We start from the raw sequence: 25,542 nt of genomic DNA, 5'->3' as shown, positions 1-25,542 counted from the left end.
TGATGGACAACAATGTAACACTTGACCTTTAACCTTGAACAAATCTTCCAGTGAGAGTTTTGAAATAAGAACAAAAGTAGTCAGTGAGTGAAGAGACTGTTATTAGTATAAGTGTGACGGGGTATGCAACAAAGTACAGACAGTGGTACTGGAACACAGGTGAAGACACACTCCTAGAGTTTAAAAAGCTTCAGTGTTGAAAAGGCGAATTTGAGGCAGTGACGCTTGGAACAAGATGGGGCGAGGAAGGGAGGGGTAACTCCAAAAACTCAACTACATCAACAACTCAGCAATTCACGGCTTTGCTCTGGTTCCCAACAAGATGTAGGCTGGTCCTGTGGTTACTTGGGTGGGTGTGGGGGAGGGGTTGAGTGTACAAGGTGTGTGTGAGGGCTCTGTGGTTTGTCTCTTGACTACTATATGGTTTCCTCACCGTCTGTCTGTCATTTGCTTGCTCTCCATCCATCTGTCTTGTTCGGTTACTGTATGTCTCACTCTAATTCTTGTGTGTGTGTGTTAAAAGAAATAAAAGGGACAATGTATTACGATCCTTATACTACTTCAGAGCACAGGAAGAGAGCTACACAAGGCTGAGTTGCTGGCTGTCAATTACACGGTTGGTGAGTCATACAGCAAAACTCCATTAAACACAGTAAGTGGCTCCTCAGAGTGTGCTAACTGTCCTGTCACCAGGTCGATACACACTGTCTCACCTTGCCTCAGAGATAGGATGATATTGAAGACAGCAAGTGAACCTGTCACGGGTTGAGTCTCCACCACAGGTTTGTTCTCCAGTCCTTCTGGCTGGTAACCACCAGAATCCACCCTAGCCACGCCCACATTGGACTTTGACAAGACGGCTTCGATCTTCTGTGTTCTGTGTCCAGTGAGAACTGCGCTGAGAAAGTATCGTCCATCGACGGGGACTGTGAATATTCCTGATTGTGGAAAAACATAGGCACACTGTTACTCTGCACTGGGACACATATGTACCTGCATGATGCAGAGTGTGTATTCATGATATTGACTTCACATGTTTGTGACACACCTGTTGTGGCGTCATAATGCTCTCCGTCATTCACCAGCACGTTGTTGAAGAGGACAGTTCCTGGCTCTACCTGAGAAACGGTGAGCGCCGCAGAGAATGAGAGGCGTTGAACCTCAGCAGCTGCACCTGCAGGTCCTGAGGACACAGCAACAGGACGTGAGCATGTGAGCACATGGCCAGCCACGCACACGATAACCAGCAGCATCACACTACTAACCTGTCTCTCCGTGCTTTCCGGGCAATCCCTTTGCACCTGGAGATAAACAGTATAAATAACAATCAATAATATAATTATAACTTGCATTTGATGCAGCATCTAATCAGTTAGGATGATGTCTCAAGTGCTTCACAGGAATAATTAGTGTAGTGACTATTTTGCAGCTAAACGCAGCAGCCAATTTACACACAGCAATACCTGGCAAACAGCAATGAAGTGATTAAATAATTTTAACCGGGAGAAACTCCCTTCTCTTTTCAAGCAGTGCCGCAAGATTTTAATATTCACCTGAACACACAGATTGTACCTCAGTTTAATGTCTCATCCAAAGACCAGCATCGACATTGAAGCTCTACCCTCAGCTTCAACCCACAACCTTATGATTTTGAGGCAAGAGCAAGCAACTGACCCCTGGCTGAGCCCCGGCTGAGCCCAGACTGACCCCCGGCTGAGCCCAGACTGACCCCTGGCTGAGCCCAGACTGACCCCTGGCTGAGCCCAGACTGACCCCTGGCTGAGCCCAGACTGACCCCTGGCTGAGCCCAGACTGAGCCCTGGCTGAGCCCCGGCTGAGCCCAGACTGACCCCTGGCTGAGCCCAGACTGACCCCTGGCTGAGCCCAGACTGACCCCTGGCTGAGCCCAGACTGACCCCTGGCTGAGCCCAGACTGACCCCTGGCTGAGCCCAGACTGACCCCTGGCTGAGCCCAGACTGACCCCTGGCTGAGCCCAGACTGACCCCTGGCTGAGCCCAGACTGACCCCTGGCTGAGCCCAGACTGACCCCTGGCTGAGCCCAGACTGACCCCTGGCTGAGCCCAGACTGACCCCTGGCTGAGCCCAGACTGACCCCTGGCTGAGCCCAGACTGACCCCTGGCTGAGCCCAGACTGACCCCTGGCTGAGCTCCGGCTGACAAAACATTCATGAAACAACAACATTTGTTACATTTGTTTCACATCAGTCGGATGTCCCGAAGCGCCGGACAATCAAGGACTTGGACCTGGCAGCGGGTTGGGATCTGGAGGGTGGGGATAGAGCTAAGCGCTCTGGGACGTTGCCTGGCGTGGAGGCCCAATATAAATACAAGTCGTTGTTGATAGGAGGGTGACCGAAGGTGCAGTTGAGGAGGCTCTTGAGATGTGCCTTAAAGGAGGCGAGGGAAGGAGCAAGGCGAAAGGACTGGAATAGTTCCAAAGGATGGGGGCAGAGACCACCGATTTTGGGATGGGCCAAGCGGGCCCTTGGAGCAGACCAGATCCTCTGAGCAGAGGGAGCGTACGGTTGATGTGGAGACAGCAGGTCACAGAGGTAGGGAGTGGGGAGGCCTTAAAGGAGAGGATGAGGATCTTGAACCGTCTGCACCCCCCCCCCCCCCCCCCCAAACCAGGCAATTGGAACCTGGCGAGGGTGGGGATGATAGGGTCACAGATCCTGGTGTTGGAGAGGATACGAGCTGCAGAGTTCTGAATGATCTACAGCTTGTGGAGGGAAGAGTTGGGAAGGCCGACAAACAGGGAGTTAGGGTAGTCAAGCTGATATGTAATGAATGAGTGGATGATAGTCTCAACGGACTGAGAGAAGAGGCAATAGCAGAGACGGGCAATGTTGCGGAGGTGGGGGAAGGTAGAGCAGGCTATGGCACGTATTTCAGGTTCGTTTACATTGTCTACACCAGTGTGGTCTAACAGGCCCGCTGGCAGCCCACGACCATTTCCAGCATTCCAACTTCTGCTCCCTCCCTCCCTGGTGAACGTCCTCCCAGGGCAGTGGCAGAAGCTAGTGGTTGGGATCACACAATGCAGAAAGCGTAAATAATACTGGCTGTTACTCCAGTCTGTCAGGAAGGCAAGAAGGTCTCTTACAGTCCTTTGTGTCCTTAGTAACTGCTGTGCAGATAGTGACCCATGGGGCTGATTGGGAGAGAAATTGAGTGGGGGATAGAGAGTGGGGGGATATAGATATCTGTGCTCTACACCTGAGAACATGTGCTGAATGTGTGTGAGTGTCTGCAGTAACATGCTGGGGTCGCGGGCTAAGAGATAACAAGGAATTTCCTGTACCTGGTAGCCCTGGCGGTCCGGCTGGTCCTTGTGGCCCCGGGAGCCCGGGGGGCCCTTCATTTCCTAAATTATACAAGACATAGATATTTATGTGGAACTCAAATACAATCTTGTCTTATGTGGTATTTCCCTGTCCCCTTCCCACCCAAGTGTTCCTGAGCTCAGCCAGTGCAGTGTTTCTGAGTTTATAACTCATGTTCTCACTGCTAGCAGTGCTGGACAAGACGATGTTTATGGAACTTTACTCTGGTATATCCTGGCTGATGTGGATGGGTAGTGTTTAAACAGACTTAGTTAAATATGCCTCCAATTCCATTGTGAACTTAATGATCCATCGGCAGATCTGGCTGGACCTTATCAAATCTTACCACTCCACTCTTGCTTCTGCTAAATCGTTGTTCTACTCCAAGACAATCTTGGAGGCCAAGGACAACCCCAGGCTCCTCTTCTCCATCACCAACCGGCTCATTCACCCACACTCTCACACCTCGCTCATCCTCACCTCCAAAGCCAACTGCGATGCAATGCTGGACTTCCTCGAATCTAAAGTTGAGGGGATCCGCTCAGCTGCCTCTGCCCTTCCGTGTACTAACTTCTCCCCATCTTCCCCTCTCACCTAGGCCCCAACCCACACCTTTGAACCTGTCTCCTCTCTCATCACCAATAATACCTGCATGAAATTGACCACCTGCACCCTCGACCCAATCCCTACCCCTCTGCTTACCTCCAGCTCCACCTCATTGCCCCTCTACTCATAGACATCATAAACCTCTCCCTATCTGCTGGGACCTTCCCATCCCTTTAAAAACGTCTGTCATCACTCCTATCCTTAAAAACCCTCCCTCTGTCACTCTGTCCTCATCCACCGCCTCTCTTACCTCAACCTCAATGCCAGCATGAATAAACCCATTTCCAGTCTATGGAGCTGCCACGAGGAGCTCAACAAGACACTGCTGGTACACAGCACGATCAAATGGTTCTGTCGTTGAATGGTTAGGTCGTACCTCTTTCACCGCCTCCACTTCATCTCCACAAACAGCTTCTCCTCTAGCCCCCGCACCATCTCATGATGCGTTCCTCAGGGCTCTGTCCTTGGTCCCCTCCTCTTCAACATCTATATGCTCCCTCTTGGTGACATCATCTGCAGTCATGGCGTCAACTTCCACATCTATGCGGATGACACCTAACTCTACCTCTCTGACTCCACCCTTAACTCCAGGACCACTGCTGTCCTGACAGAATGTCTGTCAGACATCAAGTACTGGATGAGAGCGAACTTTCTTCAATTGAACATCAACAAGACCAAGGCTCTCTTAATTGGCTCAACATCAGCGCCTCCACACCTTGGACTCAAAGCATCACCATCCATGGAATGCATCCAAACCCTCGAGGCTTGACTATACAAACTCCTTGCTTGTCAGCCTCCCATAGGCTGCAGATCATCCAGAGTTCTGCAACCTTGATCTCTCCCGCACCAGGTTCCGTGACCCTATCACTCCCATATTTGCCCAACTCCACTGGCTTCCCACCAAGAGGATACGGTTCAAGATCATAGTCCTCACCTTCAAAGTCCTCCATGGCTTTGTTTTCCCCTACCTCTGTGATCTCCTAATCCCCCACCACCCTGCCAACTCACTCCGCTTCACGTCCCTGACTTCGCCCGTCCCACCATTGGTGGGCAGGCCTTCTGCCACTCTGCCCCTACCCTCTGGAACTCCATCCCATAGTCCTTACGCTCACCCCCTCCCTTGCCTCCTTCAAGACCCATCTCAGACTCTCCTCATTGACCATGCTTTCGACCATCCTGCTTCCCCTGCTGCCCTCCACCCTCCCCAATCCTGACCCCCAGCTCAGGTCCAAAACTCTGACTGTCGAGCGCCTTGCAACATCCTCCCGACGTGAAATATACAAATATAATTTTGTTGTTGTTAAGAGGTTACACACCAAGGAACGGCTGCCGGGTGAAATTGTACACCTCCATGTTCAGCTGTGCTACAGAGCTGTTGAGGTGACTGATGCGATGATTCATGCTGTCTAACCCACTTCTCTCCACACTCTCGATGACCATGCTGTGTACCAGCAGCGTCTTGTTGAGCTCCTGGTGGCAGCTCCATAGACTGGAGATGTGGTTATTCAGGCCAGCTCTGATCCTCTCCACATTCTGGGATACAGAATCCAGTTTGTCACACACCTTCTCTAGCTTCGTGAGACGCTCTTGAAGTCTATTAGTGGAGGCCTGGCAGCCAGCCCCCTGTACCTGGTGGTGGCTGAGCTGGTCAATCTCATTCTGAAGGCCTGTCATCCTCTCCTCACTCTGCCCCAGGTGGGCCACCACTATGCTCTGGATTGAGTTCAACTTTGCGCTTATGTTGCCAGTCGTTTCTGAGAATGTTGCATTCAGCAGGTCCACATTGTGGTTATGACGGTCAACGGAGTCTTGAAAAACCTTTAAAGTGCTCTCGAAAGAGTTGAAGGTCAGTTGGACATCTTTGAGCTCTCCCTGCATGGAGCCCAGGTCCATAGGCAAAGTGCCACCAAACATCCCGAGTCTCTTCAGAGTATTGTTGAAGCTTTGGCTTTTCTGCAGGACATCCCTATGCTGCTCCTCACATTTTCTGACATCTTCTTTCAACCTATCCAATTCCAGCTGGATTTCCGAGCACGGTGCTTGGCATCGCTCCCACACCTCGCCGGCTCGCTCCCTCGCTTCAGTCACCTCGGTCATCAGTGTGACAAACCGCCATTCGGTCTCATTCCTTGCCATGAGCAGCTCCTCGTGGATGGAGTTACATGTGGCCAAGCCATCATCTTTGGAGCTCTGCACTTTGCTGCTGAGGTCCCTAAGGTCTGAGGTTATTTTGTTCAGGCTCCTCTCATTGGCTTGTACTTCTAGCCTGAGCTTCTCAATCTCCTGCTGCAGCTTTGCCAGTTGCTCCCTGGATGAACTCATATCCTCTGTCAGGCCATCAATTTTGTGGTTGACCACCTGAATGCCATCCTCGTTTTCTGTCACTTTCCTCTGGAGGCTTTTCACCATGGGAGAGATGTCCAGATGATGGGGTGCAGCAGTAAAGGGAGGGGGAACACAGATATCGGCACAACTCTCGACAGTGACCTGGAGCTTGGAATCAACCTCGTGCATAATGGATGTCAGGTTACGCAGGGCTTCCCGATTGCGCTCCGCTGTCCTCTTCCAATTCTCCACCTCTTGGCCTATCCCGACAGTGGCATTCCCAAGTGTAGAGATAACAGTAGTGAGTCGTTCTTCGTTCCTGTGAATTCTCTCCCCAAATTCATGCCTCAGATCATTCAGCCCTGCTTGGCAATGTTCTTGCACACGGTTGTGGGCAGACAGAGAGTAGTCCTGAGTATCCTTCAGTCGTTCTGCCATTTCTTCAAACCGCTCGTTGATCCATCCAGGTGGTGAGTTGGTCATCGAGGTGCTAGCCAGCTGTTTGTCTAACCTTCCATTCAAACGTACGACATCCTCAGACATGGTCACTAGCTTTTTCTCCACGTCGGCTATATTCTCTCTCATGCTCTCTATTGGGGAGCAGCAGTGGTTGCCACTCTCACCCATGTGTTCTAGCAGGTGACCATGGCGCTGCTCAGTACCATTCAACCTTTGTGACAGTTCTTGGATCCTGTGTCTGTCCTTGGCTTGCTGCCTACGGATAGCTTCGAACTCAGAGCGACAGGACAAGCACAAGTTGTGGAAATGCCTGTCCTTATCCTTCACAGAGCCACCTCCCAAGCCAGGTTCTCCTTGTCTAAAGCCATTCAGAAGATCCAGCTCCTCGTTGTGCTCCCTGACCCGGTTGTCTATCTGGTCCAGCTTCTGTTGAATTTCGCTAATGGTTTCCTTCATCTGTGTGGGAGCATCGGCAGGCTGGTGCCCGTTCAGTGCTGTGGCCACGGCTTTCCGCACCTCCTCCTGTAAATTTCCATTCATCCCGTGGATGATGAACTGCAATTTGCGGATCTCCTCAGTCAGACTCTGGAACTTTTCCTCCATCTGACGGGATTTGTCAGGATCTGTTGCAAAAAAAGCAATGAAAAGCATGACTGAGTGAGCATTTGACTTCATTTTGACAGAAGAGTGTGATAATTAAATAAAAATAGTCCTTGCATTTGATGTAGCCTGAACAGGCACAGACAGGAGTGAGGTTTAATGTTTGCAAGGCAGTGCTCCCCACAACACTGCACTGGAATATCAACCTAGCCTGAGCTCAAGTGTGGAGCTTGAGGCCAGAGTGGGACAACTGAGCAAAGCCGACACACATGACTTGAGAGAAAGATAAGCGAGTTGCTCATATTGCCTGGCTGACAATCCCCAGATACAATCATTCATTCACTTCATGGCTGGAGGCTGATTTGTTCGTGATTTATTTTGTAGGCAAATGCAGTAGCCATTTTACTTGCAGCAGTGTCCCACAAAAAGCCATGAAGCCCTTAATTTAATTTTTTATCCGAGAGATTGTCCAGAACACTGTGAAAAATTCCCTTCTCTTTCTGAATAGCTCCATGGGACCTTTAATGTCCACCTGAACAGAGAGACATTGAGATAGGGGCCTCCGCACACCTATGCCTTAGAGATGTGTACCTTCTGTACCCATGCCATCTGGATGTCTTCCTCCAGGATGAGGGTCAGGTCGCATTGGCCAAGATCTGAGAGTTGTTGTCTGAGTTTGTCCTGTTGGTCCAATTTTACAATTGTCTCCTGAATACCCATGGCAGCACCTCCATTCCATTTCAGTCACCATTTTGTAGGTCACCTTGTATCGCGGCTTAATGAAAGAACGATACCTGAAAAAAGGCAATAAAAGATTCAAAATTTATCCAAGGATGAGAAAATGTATCCAAGGATCCAAAGATCTTTCACAGCTATCGCATAAACTACTGCCCTCCAGCAGATTAATTGCAGCTCCTCACCCTCACCTACAAATCCACCCACTGCCCCATGGTACCTCCTTAACTCTCCAAACTCCTCTCACCTCCTCCACTCCACCCACCCTTTCACTCTGTGCCACAATCGGCGATGGAGCCTTCAGTTCCAACCTTTGCTTCTAACCTCTGGAACGCTCTCCCTTTACCACTCCATCTCCCCCCCATCTTTCTGATTTTAAGCTCAGCCTTGAATCACACCTCTTTGAATGCACCTATGACCACAACCTTCTCCCCTTCTCCTTTGCTCAGTGTCCAACCCTGTCCCTGTGAAGGGCACTGTATATACAGTGAAAGTTGTTGTTATAAACATTCACTGGGTTTAGATTCAGACTTTATTCCAATCTAAACCGTAACCCAGTCCCACTGGTACGAGACTTAGTCACTGGAGGTCAGAAGAAGAAAAAGGAGAATCTAGAAGAAATATTTTCACACAGTTATTGGGATGTGGAACACCCCGCCCAAGCGCCAAGATGGGATACATAAGAATATATATATATATAATAATAATAATCCTTGCATTTGATATAGCGCTTTTCACGTCGGGAGGACGTCCCAAAGCGCTTCACAGAACACACTGTAAAATGAATTGACTGTATATTTGTGGGCGAACGCGGCAGCCAATTGCGCACAGCAATGTCCCACAAACAGTCATAGATTGAAAATGACCAATTTATTATTGTTTTGGGTTTTGGAGGATTATTATTAGGCTCTGTGTGGAGTAAGGAAACTTGCCCGAGGTTTCGCCCTCTGCCTGGAATTGAACTCAGGTCTTTCACTTGCAAAGCGAGTGCTCTAACCACTGAGCTACAGGACTCTACGAATATACTTATACTCGTGTGGAGTACAAGATCTGGATGCGCTAAATGGTTTGTTTCTGAACTGTACTTTCTATGAATTCATTCTATAATTTGATCTTAATTTGAAAATTTAAACTGTAAAAAGTCATTGTAATGAGTTAATGAGGTTCCCCTTCACTGGGCTGAGCAGCCACCTTTGCCACAGCAAATAGATCTGTGTGCAGGAGCAGCCTGAATAATAACAATAATAATCCTTGCATTTGATATAGCGCCTTATCACGTCTTTGAGACGTCTCAAGGCGATTTGCAGAATATACTGTAAAGTGAATTGACTGCATATTTTGTGGGCGAATTGCTCTTGTAGGGGAGTGAGCACCAGCACAGACATGATGGGGAATGACTTGGGGAATTAGATTAGAATATAGAGCTTTAGTGGGAGAGCGAAAGAAAGAAAGAAAGAAAGAAAGAAAGAAAGAAAGAAAGAAAGAAAGAAAGAAAGAAAGAAAGAAAGAAAGAAAGAAAGAAAGAAAGAAAGAAAGAAAGAAAGAAAGAAAGAAAGAAAGAAAGAAGAAAGAAAGAAAGAAAGAAAGAAAGAAAGAAAGAAAGAAAGAAAGAAAGAAAGAAGAAAGAAAGAAAGAAAGAAAGAAAGAAAGAAAGAAAGAAAGAAAGAAAGAAAGAAAGAAAGAAAGAAAGAAAGAAAGAAAGAAAGAAAGAAAGAAAGAAAGAAAGAAAGAAAGAAAGAAAGAAAGAAAGAAAGAAAGAAAGAAAGAAAGAAAGAAAGAAAGAAAGAAAGAAAGAAAGAAAGAAAGAAAGAAAAGGGAGACTCTCCCAGGGTCCTGGCTAATAAACGCCCAGATAAAATCGCTCAATCACTTCTTGGCTGAGCATCACTGTGTGCAAATCAGCTGCTGTTTTCATCCAGAAATACAGTCACAACGCTTTACAATAAATTCTGTGAAGCACTTTGAGGCATCTCGCCAATATGATAAGGCTCTGTATCACATGCAGGGATTGTTATTATAAAGTATATCTGATAAAGTTTAAACACGTTAAAATAACAGGAAACATGGCCCTGAGTTGTGGGAATTTTGCTGGATGGGGGAGTTCCTGGACCGTTTGACTGTACAGAGGAAGCATCTTGCAGAAGTGCTGGAGCTACATTCAATCAAGCTGAAACTCTTGAACTTGAGGGACAACAGGAAACAATCTGTCAACAGACAGAGCTTTAGAGGAACATTTTTGGGTTAGCGGAAATCCATCATCATGCTTCAGAGTGTCCAAGCCAGACTGAGATTTCCACAATATGTATGCCTATACATGGAAATTACCTGGCAGGAGGACTTTTCAAAGTGCTTCACAGGATATACTGTAAACTGTAGTGACTATGTCACCCATACCAAGTTCCACTACCAATTGAGCCAGGCTGACACACATTTGCTGTGTTCTAATGTGGGAGCTTCTGTGATGCATTATAATTAGTAGTGAAGAAGCCCATACACATTCCGTGGTGAGAGAAGTCCGCAGACTTTGTGCACCAGCTGGAGTTGTGTGAGGTATTGGGAAGATGGAAACATAATTACTAATGCTGTGAGAGCCCCCAATACCACACCTCATCCTATTAAAATACAAAAAGAATAATGACAGGGTTTGTGACCTCAGAAATGTGACAACTTTACAGGGCCACAGCAGCAGCCCTCATCTGTAAGGAACAAGAATGTGTTCTCTAAGTGAAATCAGCTGTAGTTGAATGCCTTGCAGGCTTGTTTTTCATAACAGAAGCAAAACTTGAGGCTCCATTTGAAAATAAAAAGGAGTTTCTCCTGGTGTCTTTTTACAGTTTTACGGAGTCCTGTAGCTCAGTGGTTAGGGCACTCGCTTTGCAAGCGAGAGATCTGAGATCTGAGTGTCCTTGCCAAAATTCTCCCAAATAAAATCACTCATTAACTTCAACTCATTTGTGAGATATTGCTCAAATGAGCTGCTATATTTACCACCAATTACACAGTAACTACACTTTACAGTAATATTTTGTGAAGTGCTATGAGACGTCCTCCTAACATGAAACGTTGTTACATAAAATGCAATAATATTCAATTATTCTATCTGTAAGTACTCCACCCCAAAATATCCTCAACATTGCAAAGCTCAAACAACAACAACTTGCATTTAAGTAGCACGAGGGGTATCTTCTTGGAAAGCTTGAACTGTGCATCCACTGGCAATTGCACAGTAGCACCCTATCTAATGGTGCTAGTTGTGGAGTCCCACAGCGTACTGGTTAGAGTACTCGCCTCATAAGTGAGAAGACCTGGATTTGATTACTGGGCAGGGCGAAACCTTAGGCAATTTTCCTTAATCGACAGACACGCCTCTGTTTACCTGTTAACCGATGGGCTTTCTGGGGCTAATGATTCCTTCAAATAAATAATAATTTGGTCACTCAATTCACAACTCTTTGTAGGATACTGCTGTGTGGAATTGGCTGCCGCGTTTTGGCCATAAAATATACAGTCAATTCACTTTACAGAATATTCTGTGAAGCGCTTTGAGGTGTGATAAGGCAATGGTGAAATCAAATGCAAAGATTATTGTTATTATAAATGGTATCTCACACCATTCCTATATCCAGGTGATTGACATTCATAAAGTTGGAACCCTCAGTGCATCCTAAAGTATTTTGGCGGTTTACACTTTCGATCACATTTAATATATTACATACAACAACAAAATTACATTTGTAAAGTGCCTTTCACGTTGGGAGGACGTCAGAGTTACGGACCTGCGCTAGGGGTCGTGATGACGGAGTGGCGAGGGCAGGTGGGGAAGCAGGGAGATCGAAAGTACGGTCGAAGAGGAGGGTCTTAAAGATCGCAAGGGAGGGGGTGAGGCGGAGGGACTGTGGGAAGGAGGGTGGGGACAGAGTGGCGCAAGGCCCGCCTGCCAATAGTGGGGCGAGCGAGGCGGGGCCGTGAGGCAGGCCGGAGCCCACCGAGCGAGGGAGTAGGCAGGATCGTAGGGGGTTAGGAGGTCGCAGAGCTCGGGGAGAGCAAGACCATGGAGGGCTTTGAAGGTGAGGACCAGGATCTTGAACTGTATCCTCTGTGTGATGGGAAGCCGGTGGAGTCGGGCGAGGATGGGGGGGATAAGGTCGCGGAGCCTCGTGCGGGAGCTGCAGAGTTCTGGATGATCTGCAGTCAGTGGAGGGAGGAGTTGGTGAGGCCGACAAACAGTTAGTTTGCAGAGTCGAGCCTCGATGTAATGAAGGTGTGTGTGAGGGTCTCGGGGCTGCGGTGTGAGACGATGTCGGAGCGGGTAATATTGCTGAGGTGGGGGAGGGCAGAGCCGGTCATGGCGCAGATGTGGGGTAGAAAGGATAGTTGAGGGTCAATCAAGACCCCAAGGTCCCGGACCGGCTCAGTGAGGGGGAGTGAGCCCCAGGGATGAGGGGAGGCTGTCAGCGCCTGAGGTGTGGAGGCGCTGAGGGGAGCCAATCAGGAGAGCCTCGGTCTTGATGACGTTCAACTGAGGAAAGTTCGCTCTCATCCAGGACTTGATGTCTGACAGACATCCTGTCAGCATAGCAGTGGGTCCTGGAGTCACGGGTGGAGGCGGAGGGGTGGAGTTGGAACATCGCATGAGACAGTCCAGGGGCTGGAGGAGAAGCCGTTTGTGGAGATGAAGTGCAGTCGGTGTCAGAGGTATGATCTGAGCCAATCAAAGACAGTTACGTGGAGGTTGAGGTGAGAGGAGAGGCGGTGGATGAGGATAGAGTGGTCGACGGTGTCGAAAGCAGCAGAGAGGTCAAGGAAGACGAGGAGGCAGAGGGAGCCCTGGTCGCAGATGGACAGAATGTCATTTGTCACTTTGACCAGGGCTGTTTCTGTGCTGTGGGCGTTACGGAAACCCAATTGGAGGCGTTCGAGAAGGGAGTGGCGGGAGAGGAAGGAGCGAAGCTGAGAAGCAACAACTCGTTCCAGGACCCTGGAGAGGAAGGGGAGGTTGGAGATGGGGCGGTAGTTAGAGAGTAGAGAAGGGTCCAGGGAGGATTTTTTAAGGAATACGAGTGATGACAGCGTTTTTGTAAAGGGGTGGGAACAGTATCAGAGGCCAGGGAGAGGTTAACGATGTCAGTGAGTAAAGGGCAAGGAGGTGGAGCTGGGAGGTAAGGAGTGGGTAGGAATGGCATCCAGGGAGCAGGTGATAGGTATCATACAGGTTATGGTGGTGATGAGAGAGGAGGGGGTGACAGGTTCAAAGGTGTGGAGGGAGAGGTGGGTAGGGGTCGGGGTGGGAGGAGAAGATGGGGAGCAGGTAGCAGATGCAGTGGCAGTAGATGAGTGGATTCCCTCGACTTTGGATTTGAGGAAGTCCAGCATCGCTTTGCAGTTGGCATTTGAGGTGACAATGGATGATGCATGAGAGGGTGGGTGGAGGAGCCAGTTCGTGATGGAGAAGAGGAGCCTGGGTTTGTCCTTAGCCTCCAAGATTGTCTTGGAATAGAATGATGATTTAGCGGAGGCGAGGGCGGAGCGGTAGGATTGGTCATTGCGGGAGGACGCCCAGAGCTGAAGGAGTTCAGCTGACTCCAAGGCAGCTGAGAGTGATGGGGGGAGGGAGATTTTTTTCCAGCGGCGGTATGAGATGGAAGTGGGTTGGGTGGTGGTGGGGAGAGGAATTGAGGAGTTGAGGGAGATGAAGTGATGGTCCGAGATCGCTTTGTCGATGATGGTGAGGTCCCAGACGGTGAGGCCCCGAGTGATCACCAGTCGAGGGGGTAACCGCGGACATGAGTGGCGGAGTGGATGTGGAGGGCGAGATTGAGGGAGGAGATAAGGGAGGAAACGTCAGCAGAGGTAGAGCAGGAGGGGGTGAAGTGAATGGTGAAATCACCAAGGATGAGGAGGCGTGCAGAGCAGAGGGAGAGGAAAGATAGGAGGATGGAGATGTCGGAGATGAAGGTGGGGGAGGGCTTGTGGGGGGGGGGGAGGGTGGTGGTAGATAAGGAGAATTTTGAGGGTAAGGTTGGAGGGGTGATAAAGGGTAAGGTGCTCAAAGGAGGGGAAGGTTCCAGAGGAGTAAGGGGATAGGCCGAGTGGGGATCGGGAGGTGACGGCCACCCTGCCACCATAGCGATTCGGTCGTGTGATGGAAGGTGTAGCCGGGTGGTGTGGCCTCTATCGGGGGAAGGTGTAGTCTGGAGCAATCCAGGTTTCAGTGAGGGCGAGGATGTCATTGTGTTCATCGACAATTAAGTCTTGGATGGTGTGTTTTGTTGGAGAGGGAATGGACGTTTTGTAGACCGATGTGGACGAGACAGTTGGTGGCGGAAAGTGGGGGCGAGGTGGGGGAGGAGGGGGGACTGATAGGGAGGGTAGGGATGTGGATCAGGGAGGAGAGGTTGGCTCCCGTGGTAGGTGAACCTTGCAGCAAGAATGGTGGATAGGGCAGTCAGAGTGGCTGCTGTTGGGACAGCCAGCAGCGACTACCACAGTGGTCCTGACAGAGGATTCGCAGGCTGGAGCAGAGGGAGGCAGTGGGACGGTCGAGCACGGATAGAAGTCGGGTAGGGCTGTTTGTACACACACACACACACACATATATATATATATGTACACACATACATATACACACATCTATAAGATCCCCTCTGAGATATTTTCTCTCAAGACTGTGGAGCCCTAGTTTGTCTAATTAATGCTTATAGCTCATTCTTCTACATTGGGGTCATCTTTGCTGCTCTTGTCTTGGGCAGCCCTCCCTTCCTTAATTGATTGACTGATTATAAATGTATGTACCTTCTCAAATATCTTACATTTTTTTTATTCCTGCATTTGAATTTGATTGCATCTTTCGCATCTGGAGGACGTCTGAATTTGTTGAAAAATGTAGTCACTGAATTTGTAGGCAAACTCAGCAGCCAATATGTGCACAATAATGACTCACAAACAGCCATGAAGTGAATGACCAATTTTATCTAGGGGATTGTTCATCAGGAAAATCAGAAGAAACCCCCTTCTCTTTTCGAACAGTTCTCGGGATCTTAAATGTCCTACTTAAAGAGGCCCAAACAGGACCGCGATTTCACATCTCATCAGAAAAATGGTACTCACCTATGGCACTGGGCTGGAGTGCCGAGACTATGAGCTCAAAGTCCCAAACATGGAGCTTGAACTCACAAGAGTGCTACCAGCTGAGCCATGCTGAGCATGATGGTATCACATTTGTCACTCTCCAATCCCTTGGATTGCTTCCTTATTTTAAAGCCTGATGAAAGATTTTAATCATAGCTTCCACTGGTCCTTAAATTCCTCCTTCAGACTCTGTGATGAAACTTCCTTGTTGATATCTGTATATAACAGCTGTTCCTCCACATTATCTTCAAACCCTCCCAGCACCTCCCCATCTCTCTTTACTGTAAACACAGATACAATAACCTCATTTAGCACATCTGCCATCTCCGTGCCCTCCAGAGTAAAAGTGTGGGCCCACCCTTTCCCCAATTATACAATTATTCTTTGTATCTTTTTTGTTACTGTGTGGAATGTAAGGATGACAGCGGGATAAGACTTGCTTGCACCTTGGTTAAGGTGTCAAAATCTACCAATACAGACTTCATATGTCACATACCTGTTTCTGTGTAGAAACATTTGGTGATTTAAATATAATATATTCTGAATGAAACACCATCTTAGGATCTTTCCCTCACATTATAACAGGATTTCTCCTTTCATTAACCCATAACCTCTCTACAGAATTATGGATTTCAGACAATATAATCAGGTTTATTGGCGTAATAGTGCCTCAGTGGCTTTTTTTGGAATAGGGAGACTCACGTGACAGCGCGGCCACACGGGGTCTGGCCCCAGCTGCACGCCTGGTACTCCGGTTTCACATAAGTTGCTATGCCATCCTCCACAAGACAGGAAACTGTTCGGGTCACCACATAGGCACACCAGTTCCTAGAAAAAGAAACACATTATTCACTGGATCAATCACAACAGATAAACAGTCATCATTTCAACCCCTTATACGTTAGTTTTTTGTATATAAAGCCTGTTATGATCACAAGATTAGTTTGGAGCCCTTCAGCTCATTTGATCACATTCTTCCACCCTATCATCTTCCTATCACTGCATCAAACTGTTTTATAAAGGAGTCGAGTGTCCCTAATTCAGACACTCTTCCCGGCGCCCTGTTCTAGTTGTTCAATCCCCTCTGAATAAAGGAAAACTTCCCGGTATCTGTCCTAAATTTCCCCCTTTACAACTCTAAACCTATGTCCTCTTGTTCTCTAAATCTATCTCTTGGTGTATCCTAAGCTATTGTTGCGGTCGCACTATTCTGCTACAAACCCACTATAATGCAGTTTTAGGCTCAACTGTGGGCGGAGCGGCTGCGGCTGCGGACACGGCACGTGCGGCACAAACAGCGGATGGGTTTCGCTGCACTCACAAACCTCGCTGTTGTGAGTGTCTTTCTCTCTGTGTTTGTGAGCATCTGTATGAGTGTCTCTCTCCTCTGTATGTGTGTGTTTGTGAGTGTGTCTGTGTATCTCTTCTATATGTGTGTGTTTGAGTGTCTGTGTGTGAATGTCTATGTATTTCTATGAGGGTGTGTGCCACCCCCCACCCCCACACACCAAAAAAGGGCCACCCAATTTTTGTTTAAGAAGCAATTAATATTTTTTGCAACAAAATGTGTTATTTCCTCAGGTTTTTTTTATCAATGAAGTGAAAAAATGTAGGTTAGCAGTAAAATGTATCTCAATAGTGCCAATCAACAACCAACAATTTTCTGTAAAATCTCCCCGCAATTTTGGGCAAATATTTGCGCACTTTTCTATCGGCCCAGCTCATAGCTCATTCCTCTAACACTGAGAATCATGCCTGTTGCTCTCCTCCAGGCTCTTTATGTCCCTTTAAAAAGCCCCTTTATGTTGCAGTGTCCAGAGCTGTCTGCAGTACTTACTTTCTAAGTGTGGCCAGAATACTAAATAGCTTGATAAAATGGCAAGAACTGGGTGTGTAAAATTACATAATGACAAACAAAATAATCCTTGCATTTCATTTAATACCTTTTACGCCAGGGGAATGTCTCACAACACTTCACAGGATACACTAAAGTGCAGTGTCTGTGCAATATGTATGGGGAAAAACTCACTCCTGCCATTTTGCAAACAGCAATGGTACTCAAAATAACTGTGAAGTGAATGACCAATTTCATCTGGGGGATTGTCCATAAGGACATCGGAAGAAATGCCCTTCTTTTTCGAGTAGTGCCAAGAGATCTTTAATGCCTACTTCATCAGGCAGGCAGACAGTATAACTTCTCATCCAAAAGACAATACCTCAATAATCCTGCACACCCGTAGCAATGTACTAGATTGTCAGCCTAAACCATGCTTCTTGGAGAGAGGTAAGCGGATCTTCTTGGAGCTAAACTGGCTCCAAAGTGACATGCTTGGCAACAGAATGTCAGAATCGAGTCAATCCTTTTTGGAGGTCTCCACTCCGGTTCCTTTAGCAGGCGGGTCCACAGTGCTCCGGGGCACTGCTGATGGCTGACCAGTCAGCCAGCCTCATCAGCACAACTCAGAAAAGCAGACTAGTGACTGGAGATAGGAATTCTTCCCACTCAGCTCCTGTTAACCTGAAAGCAAAAAACCCTACTGGGTTGTGGGTGCAGGAGCAGCTGGAGGCTTGCAGACAGCACTTTCAGGGGCAAGCTGTCCAGTTTTAGCTGGTTAATCCAACAGTTCACTCTGGCACTCTTACTTTCAAATTTCTTTATGCTCTGGCACTTCCCTACCTCCCTGATCTGCTCACACTCCACTAGTCACCACTTTCATGTAGCTGGCTCAGGTCTTCTGCATGTCCCTCGTCTCCTCATTTTACAGCAATCACTGGTTTTAGCCAGTCAATTCACTTTACAGTATATTCTGTGAAGCACTTTGAGACTCTAGAAGATGTGAAAAGTGCTATATCAAATGCAAGGATTATTAATATTATTTAGCCACTACGTCTCAAATCAAACCTGAAGCTTTCTACTTTGACTGTGTCTTTGGTCACCTTTCGTCCCTTTCCAGCTTGGCATCAAACTACACAGCTATTAAGCACTCTGAATCCCTAGCTGCGTGAAGGGCGCTATATAAATGCAAGTTATAGTTGTAGTGTAGTAGCAGTTACACTGCCCCCCAAAAAATTACACACTCTGGGATCCCTAAACTTTGGCCCTCTCCAACCTGCATCTAATATTCTTTGGAATTCAGTTTTTAAAAAAGGTGTATCCCCTCCAGGGCAAGAGAGAGAGTCTACATTCCATTCCAGACACAGGGACATTTTTGGGTGTAGGTGGTTTACTATGTGGAACTCTCAGTCCGGATTGGAGTTTTAAGCACAGTGATGGATTTCCATGTGTGTCAGACCAAAATACAAAATTGTCTGTGTATAACCTAATAATTTTTGCAATTCGCTCCTGATTACCTCGCTGAGACATATTAAAACATTTCACAGGATTCACTGTGAAGCGTACAGTTTTGTAGGTGATTGTAGCAGCCAATTTACACACTGCAACGTCCAACAGTCTTGAAGCAGCACTCTTGCCTCTGAATCAGATTACTGTGGGTTCAAGCCCCACATCTGGACTGTGAACTCACAGCCTAGGCTGGCACTACAGTGCAGTGCTGACAGAGTGCAGCATAACGCCCATTTGCACAGAGCAATAACCCACAGATGCCCATTAAGACACACCTTTCAAAGCCACCCTCCTTCCGCAGCTTTCTGCAATTCAATGGTGTACATTTCATTGCTGTGCCCAATTTAGCTGCCGCATTCGCCTACAAATAGTTACTTTACTTCACAATAAATCCTGTGAAGTGCTTTGAAGGACGGTATACCAGAGGTGTATGTACCTGTGCCGGCTGCTGGCTCTGCTGGCGGTGCTGGACTGGGTCTGCAGCCGAGTGTGCTCCCGACTGGCGAGTCCCGAGTACAGACTGTACCGCACTCCTCCCACACAGTTTGAAAGCCAAAGGAAAGATAACATTCCTATGACAGTAATCGCGGCCATTCCGAAGAAAACCCGCTTCCCAAGACCAGGCAGCGAATCTGCGGATACTTGTAAAATTCCCCAATCCACCGCGGATATTCCTGTATTGTCGTGTCCCCCGGACTGACTCGGAGACTCCCGGGACAACCCTCTGGTCCGGAATTGGCTCCCGGACTATCTCTTGTCCTAGAATGCCTCCCGGACTGTCTCTCTCCCTGGTCCGGAATTATCTTGCAGACGTATCTCTTTGGTCTCTCTGTGCTCCTTATGTCTGGTTCGGGGTTTCCTTTCGGTCTCGGGGTTTTGTGGTGTTACAGGGGTCCGGGAGCGCTGCCTCCTGAATTGGGATGGATTCTCTCTTTTGGACGTTTCTCCAACATCTTCTGAATGATGTTGTGGTGGAATGCACTGTGAGGGCTGCACTGCAGCTCTGACCCTCGGTCTCTGCTCTAATGGTGTAGTACTCTAACTTTCTGTCTCTGTGATTCTATCGGTCTCTCAACATCGCTCACATCTGTTCCTCGTTAACTTCAGCTCCGGAATGTACAAAAATCTGCGTTTGCCAACTGCAGTTAATTCCAGGAAAAGGCCGACAGCTTTTCAGTACTTACAAGGAGCTGCCACCATCTCTGACGCGATTTAAGACAACCCCTGTCCGGCCTCCGCCTGTCTGACTCCAACCCACTCTATGCCTTACTCTGTCCCATCCTTCCCCTCATATTTGTTTCCTCACACACCGCCCCGAGCCTTTAGCCCCTTCTTACCCCTGTTCTGCCTCTTTTCCTAATCTCTATCCATCTCTGACCATGTCTCTTCCCCTTGTTATACGCCTTTTCTTTGTCGCTTCTCCTTGTTTATGCTCATTGCCCCCATTTCAACTCCCTGTTCCAGCTCTTTGCATCCAGCCTATTCTTGTCCCTGATGCTGGTCTCTATTCCTGTCTGTTCCTTGTACCAGTCCGTGCTTATTGTCCATATCCCCGTTGTTGACTATGCTCTTTGTAACTGCTCCATGTCTCCTGCTTGTTTACTACTCCTTGCCTTTTACTGTTCATTTTCTCAGCTCCTGTAAATGTGTTTTGAAGCTGGACATTGTCTCTATTCCTTGCAGCTGCTATCATCTTTGCACCTTTTCTGTACTTGTCCTTATCTCTGCTTTTTTTCCCTTTGTGAATCTACTGCTTGTTATCTCTACTCATTGTATCTAATCCGTCTCTGCTCATTGTCGTTTCTTCTCATAGCTGCATATTGTCCTGTAGCTGCCCCTTTTCTATGTCTCTTTTTCTCTGCTCCTTGTCATTATGGGGCAAAGGCAGGCAATTGGAGTTGAGGTACAGATCAACCATGATCTAACAGATTAGTGGAACAGGTTTGAGGGACTTAATGGCATACCCCTGTTCCTATGTTCATTGCTCATTCATTGTCATGTCATTGTTTGTTCTATATTAATTGTTCCATCTCTCTCTGTAGTGGTACATTGTCTGTTCCTAGTCCCTGCTCCTTTGTCTGCTTCCTGTAGCTACTCCTTATACTTACTCCTAGTCCATGCTCCTCAGCTATTCCTTCTAGCTACTCGTTGTTGCTCATTGTACCTGCTCCTATCGCAGCTCCTATAGGTACTAGTTTTCTCTATTCTTTGTCTTTGCTCCTTCTCACTGTTCCATGGAGCTTCTTTTTTTAGCTAGATATCATTTCGGGTCTTTGTAACTGCACCTTGTCTGTGCTCCTATAGCTGCTCTTTGTCTTTGTTCCTTGTCTCTGCTCATTTGCTCTGGTCCCTGTAGCTGCATGTTACACGGTCCTTGTAATTGCTCCTTGTCTATACATCTTGTAGCTGCTCCTTGTCACTGCTCTGTGTAACTTCTCATAGTGTCTGCTCCTTGTCTGGCTCATGGTCTTGGGTCTTTGCAGTTGCTTGTTTTCTGTGTGCCTTGTTCCTGTTCCTTGTCTGCTCTTCTTGTGGCACTACTTTTCTCTGTTCCTTGCCTCTAATATTCTTTTTAAGGGACAGGTAATCAGAGTCCCTTGGAACTGAGCTGGCTCCCAGTTGATGTGCTTGACAATGGAATGTCAGAACCGTGCAATCCTCTGTGGTGGTCTCGATAGTCCACTTCCCAAGCCAAGTGGATGCACAGTTTTCCAGGGCACTGCTGATGACAGACCAGGCAGACTGGCTCATCGGCAAGATTCTTTCCACTCAGCTCCTGTTAATGGTGCAAGACAAAGTCCTGACGGGTATGGTTGTTCTTGCTGGATAAGCAGCATTAAGCTTGCCAGATAGAGCTCTCAGCAAGCATTGCAGTTTTAGCTGATTAAAGTCCAACGGTTTCCCTCCCACTCCCAAAAGCATACTCTGGGTTCCCAAAGCTCCGCTTGTCAACCCATGCCTAATACTCTCTGGATTAGGTAGGCAGGATGAGTCCCTTCCCTTAGTTCCTTTTCCTCTCTCTCTTTCCCCATCTCTCTTTCCAACTTTCTTTTCCTTTATGTCCCTTTATCCATGTCTGCTACTTGCCTCTGTCCTTGCTTGTCTTGTCCTTATTTCTTGTGTCTGTCTGCTTCTCATCTCTATCCTTGCTTCTTGTTGCTGATCCCGATTCTTGTCTTTGTCTCTGCTTCTTGTGTCTGTCCCTTCTCTCCCTTGTTTGTATCTTTCCTTTTCTCTGTGTCTGCTTGTTTCTGTCCATGATCCACAACTCTAAATCCTTCTGTGTCCTTGTCCCTATTTCTGCAGATGCTCCTGACACTGCTCCTGTTTCCATTTTTGTGCGCTGTTTTCTCGTTATTTTATGTGGCTCTGACTCTGACTCTGTTTCGGTTTCAGTCTCAGTCTGTGAATCTGATTCTGACTCTGTCTCAGTTTCTGTTGTTTCTGTCTCAGTTTCTGTTGTTTCTGTCTCAGTCTCTGTTGCTTCTGTCTCAGTCTCTGTTGTTTCTGTCTCAGTCTCCACTCCAGTTTCTTGTGTTAGTTTCTGGCCCAGGTTCAGCTCCTGTCCCAGTGTCTGTCTCAGATCAGGTCCTTGTTTCTGTCCCTGACTCTGACCTGGTCCCTGACCCATTTCCAGTCTCTGTTCCTGACTCTGACCTGGTCCCAGTCCCTGACTCAGTCCCTGTTCCTGTTCCAGTTGTGGTCCCTGTCTCAGCATCTTGTTTCTACCTCTGGTGTCTGTCTGTCATTGTGGCTGTTCCTGGTGTCAGTGTATGTGTAACTGTTCTCTGGACAGACACTGACAGGAAGATTCTCTCTCTGTTTTCGAAGTTTTTACAGTCTCTCCATTCTCTCTCTCTCTCACTCACTTTCTCTCTCACTCCGTATCTCTCTTTCCGTACTTCTCTATTTTCACACTTCTGTTTTCACTCACTTTCAACTCTCAGCGCGCGTTCAAATAAAATGGCGGGAAATAACGGCCGCAGCACGAGGTCGGACCAATCAGGTGACCCGGAGCCCCGGTCAGGTGACCCGGAGCCCCGGTCAGGTGACCCGGAGCCCCGGTCAGGTGACCCGGAGACTGGATCAGGGAATTATAGATTAATACAGCACCATCAACCCCACTCCCCCCTCTCCCCATAGCCCCTCAAACCCCCTCTCCCCATAGCACCTCAACCCCACTCCCCCCCTCTCCCCATAGCCCCTTAACCCCACTCCCCCCTCTCCCCATAGCCCCTAAACCCCCTCTCCCCATAGCCCCTCAAACCCCCTCTCCCATAGCCCCTCAAACCCCTCTCCCCATAGCACCTCAACCCCACTCCCCCTCTCCCCAAGCCCCTCAACCCCCCTCTCCCCATAGCACCTCAACCCCACTCCCCTCTCCCCATAGCCCCTCAACCCCACTCCCCCCCTCTCCCCATAGCCCCTCAAACCCCCTCTCCCCATAGCACCTCAACCCCACTCCCCCCTCTCCCCATAGCACCTCAACCCCACTCCCCCCCTCTCCCCATAGCCCCTCAACCCCACTCCCCCCTCTCCCCATAGCCCCTCAAACCCCCTCTCCCCATAGCCCCTCAACCCCCTCTCCCCATAGCACCTCAACCCCACTCCCCCTCTCCCCATAGCCCTCAAACCCCCTCTCCCCATAGCCCTCAAGCCCACACCCTCCCTCTCCCCATAGCACCTCAACCCCACTCCCCCCCTCTCCCATAGCCCCTCAACCCCACTCCCCCCTCTCCCCATAGCCCTCAACCCCACTCCCCCCTCTCCCCATAGCCCCTCAAACCCCCTCTCCCCATAGCCCCTCAACCCCACTCTCCCCTCTCCCCATAGCCCCTCAACCCCACTCGCCCCTCTCCCCATAGCCCCTCAACCCCACTCCCCCCTCTCCCCATAGCCCCTCAAACCCCTCTCCCCATAGCCCCTCAACCCCACTCCCCCCCTCTCCCCAAGCCCCTCAACCCCACTCCCCCTCTCCCCATAGCCCCTCAAACCCCCTCTCCCCATAGCCCCTCAACCCCACTCCCCCCCTCTCCCCATAGCCCCTCAACCCCACTCCCCCTCTCCCCATAGCCCCTCAAACCCCCTCTCCCCATAGCCCCTCAACCCCACTCCCCCCTCTCCCCAAAGCCCCTCAACCCCACTCCTCCCCTCTCCCCATAGCACCTCAACCCCACTCCCCCTCTCCCCATAGCCCCTCAAACCCCCTCTCCCCATAGCCCCTCAACCCCACTCCCCTTCTCCCCATAGCCCGTCAACCACACTCCCCCCCTCTCCCCATAGCCCCTCAACCCGACTCCCCCCTCTCCCCATAGCCCCTCAAGCCCACACCCTCCCTCTCCCCAAAGCCCTCAACCCCACTCCCCCCCCTCTCCCCATAGCCCTCAAGCCCACACCCTCCCTCTCCCCAAAGCCCCTCAACCCCACTCCTCCCCTCTCCCCATAGCACCTCAACCCCACTCCCCCCCTCTCCCCATAGCCCCTCAAGCTCACACCCTCCCTCTCCCCAAAGCCCCTCAACCCCACTCCTCCCCTCTCCCCATAGCACCTCAACCCCACTCCCCCTCTCCCCATAGCTCCGCAACCCCACTGCCCCCCTCTCCCCATAGCCCCTCAACCCCACTCCTCCCTCTCCCCACTCCCCCCCTCTCCCCATAGCCCATCAACCCCACTCCCCCCCCTCTCCCGATCGCCCCTCAACCCCACTCCTCCCCTCTCCCCATAGCACCTCAACCCCACTCCCCCCTCTCCCCATAGCCCCTCAAGCTCACACCCTCCCTCTCCCCAAAGCCCCTCAACCCCACTCCTCCCCTCTCCCCTCCCCCCATAGCCCTGATCAACCCCTCTCTCCCCATAGCCCATCAACCACACTCCACCGCTCTCTCCCCATAGCCCTGATCAACCCCAATCCCCCCCTCTCTCCTCATAGCCCCTCAACCCCACTGCCCCCCTCTCTCCCCATAGCCCCTCAACCCCACTCCTCCCTCTCTCCCCATAGCCCTGATAAGCCCCACTCCCCCCATCTCTCCCCATAGGCCTGATCAACCCCACTCCCCCCCCCTCTCTCCCCATAGCCTCGATCAACCCCACTCCCCCCCCCTCTCCCCCATAGCCCTGATCAACCCCACTCCCCCCTCTCCTTATAGCCCTGATCAATCCCATTCTATCCCCATAGCCCCTCAACCCCACCCCCCTCTCCCCATAGCCCCTCAGCCCCACTCGCCCCTCTCCCCATAGCCCCTCAACCCCACTCTCCCCATAGCCCCTCAACCACTCTCACCCCCTCTCCCCATAGCCCCTCAACCCCACTCCCCCCTCTCCCCATAGCCCCTCAACCCCACTCCCCCCCTCTCCCCATAGCCCCTCAACCCCACTCCCCCCTCCCCCCTCTCCCCATAGCCCATCAACCCCACTCCCCCCTCTCCCGATAGCCCCTCAACCCCACTCCCCCCTCCCCCCCTCTCCCCATAGCCCCGCAACCCCACTCCCCCCTCCCCCCATAGCCCTGATCAACCCCTCTCCCCCCCCTCTCCCCATAGCCCATCAACCCCACTCCCCGCTCGCTCCCCACAGCCCTGATTAACCCCATTCCCCCTCTCTCCCCATAGCCCTGATCAACCCCACTCCCCTACTCCCTCCCCATAGCCCTGATCAACCCCACTCGCCCCTCTCGCTCCCCATAGCCCATCAATCCCACTCCCCCCTCTCTCCCCATAGCCCTGATCAACCCCACTCCCTCCCTCTCTCCCCCCCTCTCTCCCCATAGCCCTGATCAACCCCACTCCCCCGCTCTCTCCCCATAGCCCTGATCAACGCCACTCCCCCCACTTTCTCCCCATGGCCCTGGTCAACCCCACTCCCCCGCTCTCTCCCCATAGCCCTGATGAACCCCACTCCCCGCACTCCCCATAGCCCTGCAAACTTGTTCTCCCCAAATAATTATCTATTTGTATCTTAAAAGTTGTTATCGAATTGGCTTCCACCACCCTTTCAAGGCA

At 49.8% G+C, this 25,542-nt stretch overlaps 1 protein-coding gene across 1 annotated transcript; it reads right to left on the bottom strand.

Moving 5' to 3' along the window:
- Positions 1-80: 80 nt before the first annotated feature.
- Positions 81-20,425, bottom strand: emilin1a (elastin microfibril interfacer 1a). The gene is made up of 8 exons (XM_042345859.1): positions 18,981-20,425; positions 15,904-16,029; positions 7,930-8,132; positions 5,271-7,361; positions 3,327-3,389; positions 1,266-1,301; positions 1,049-1,183; positions 81-938 (listed from the first exon to the last, which is right to left on the bottom strand). The coding sequence occupies exons 1-8, from the start codon at positions 19,136-19,138 to the stop codon at positions 610-612; spliced, it is 3,141 nt and encodes a 1,046-aa protein (XP_042201793.1). The 5' UTR covers positions 19,139-20,425; the 3' UTR covers positions 81-609.
- Positions 20,426-25,542: the final 5,117 nt, after the last annotated feature.

This window comes from Callorhinchus milii, unplaced genomic scaffold, assembly GCF_018977255.1.
Source record: "Callorhinchus milii isolate IMCB2004 unplaced genomic scaffold, IMCB_Cmil_1.0 Scaffold124, whole genome shotgun sequence".
NCBI lineage: Eukaryota > Metazoa > Chordata > Chondrichthyes > Chimaeriformes > Callorhinchidae > Callorhinchus > Callorhinchus milii.
The sequence above is the reverse complement of the archived record's forward strand: the minus strand, read 5'-3'. Positions and strand labels throughout refer to the sequence as shown.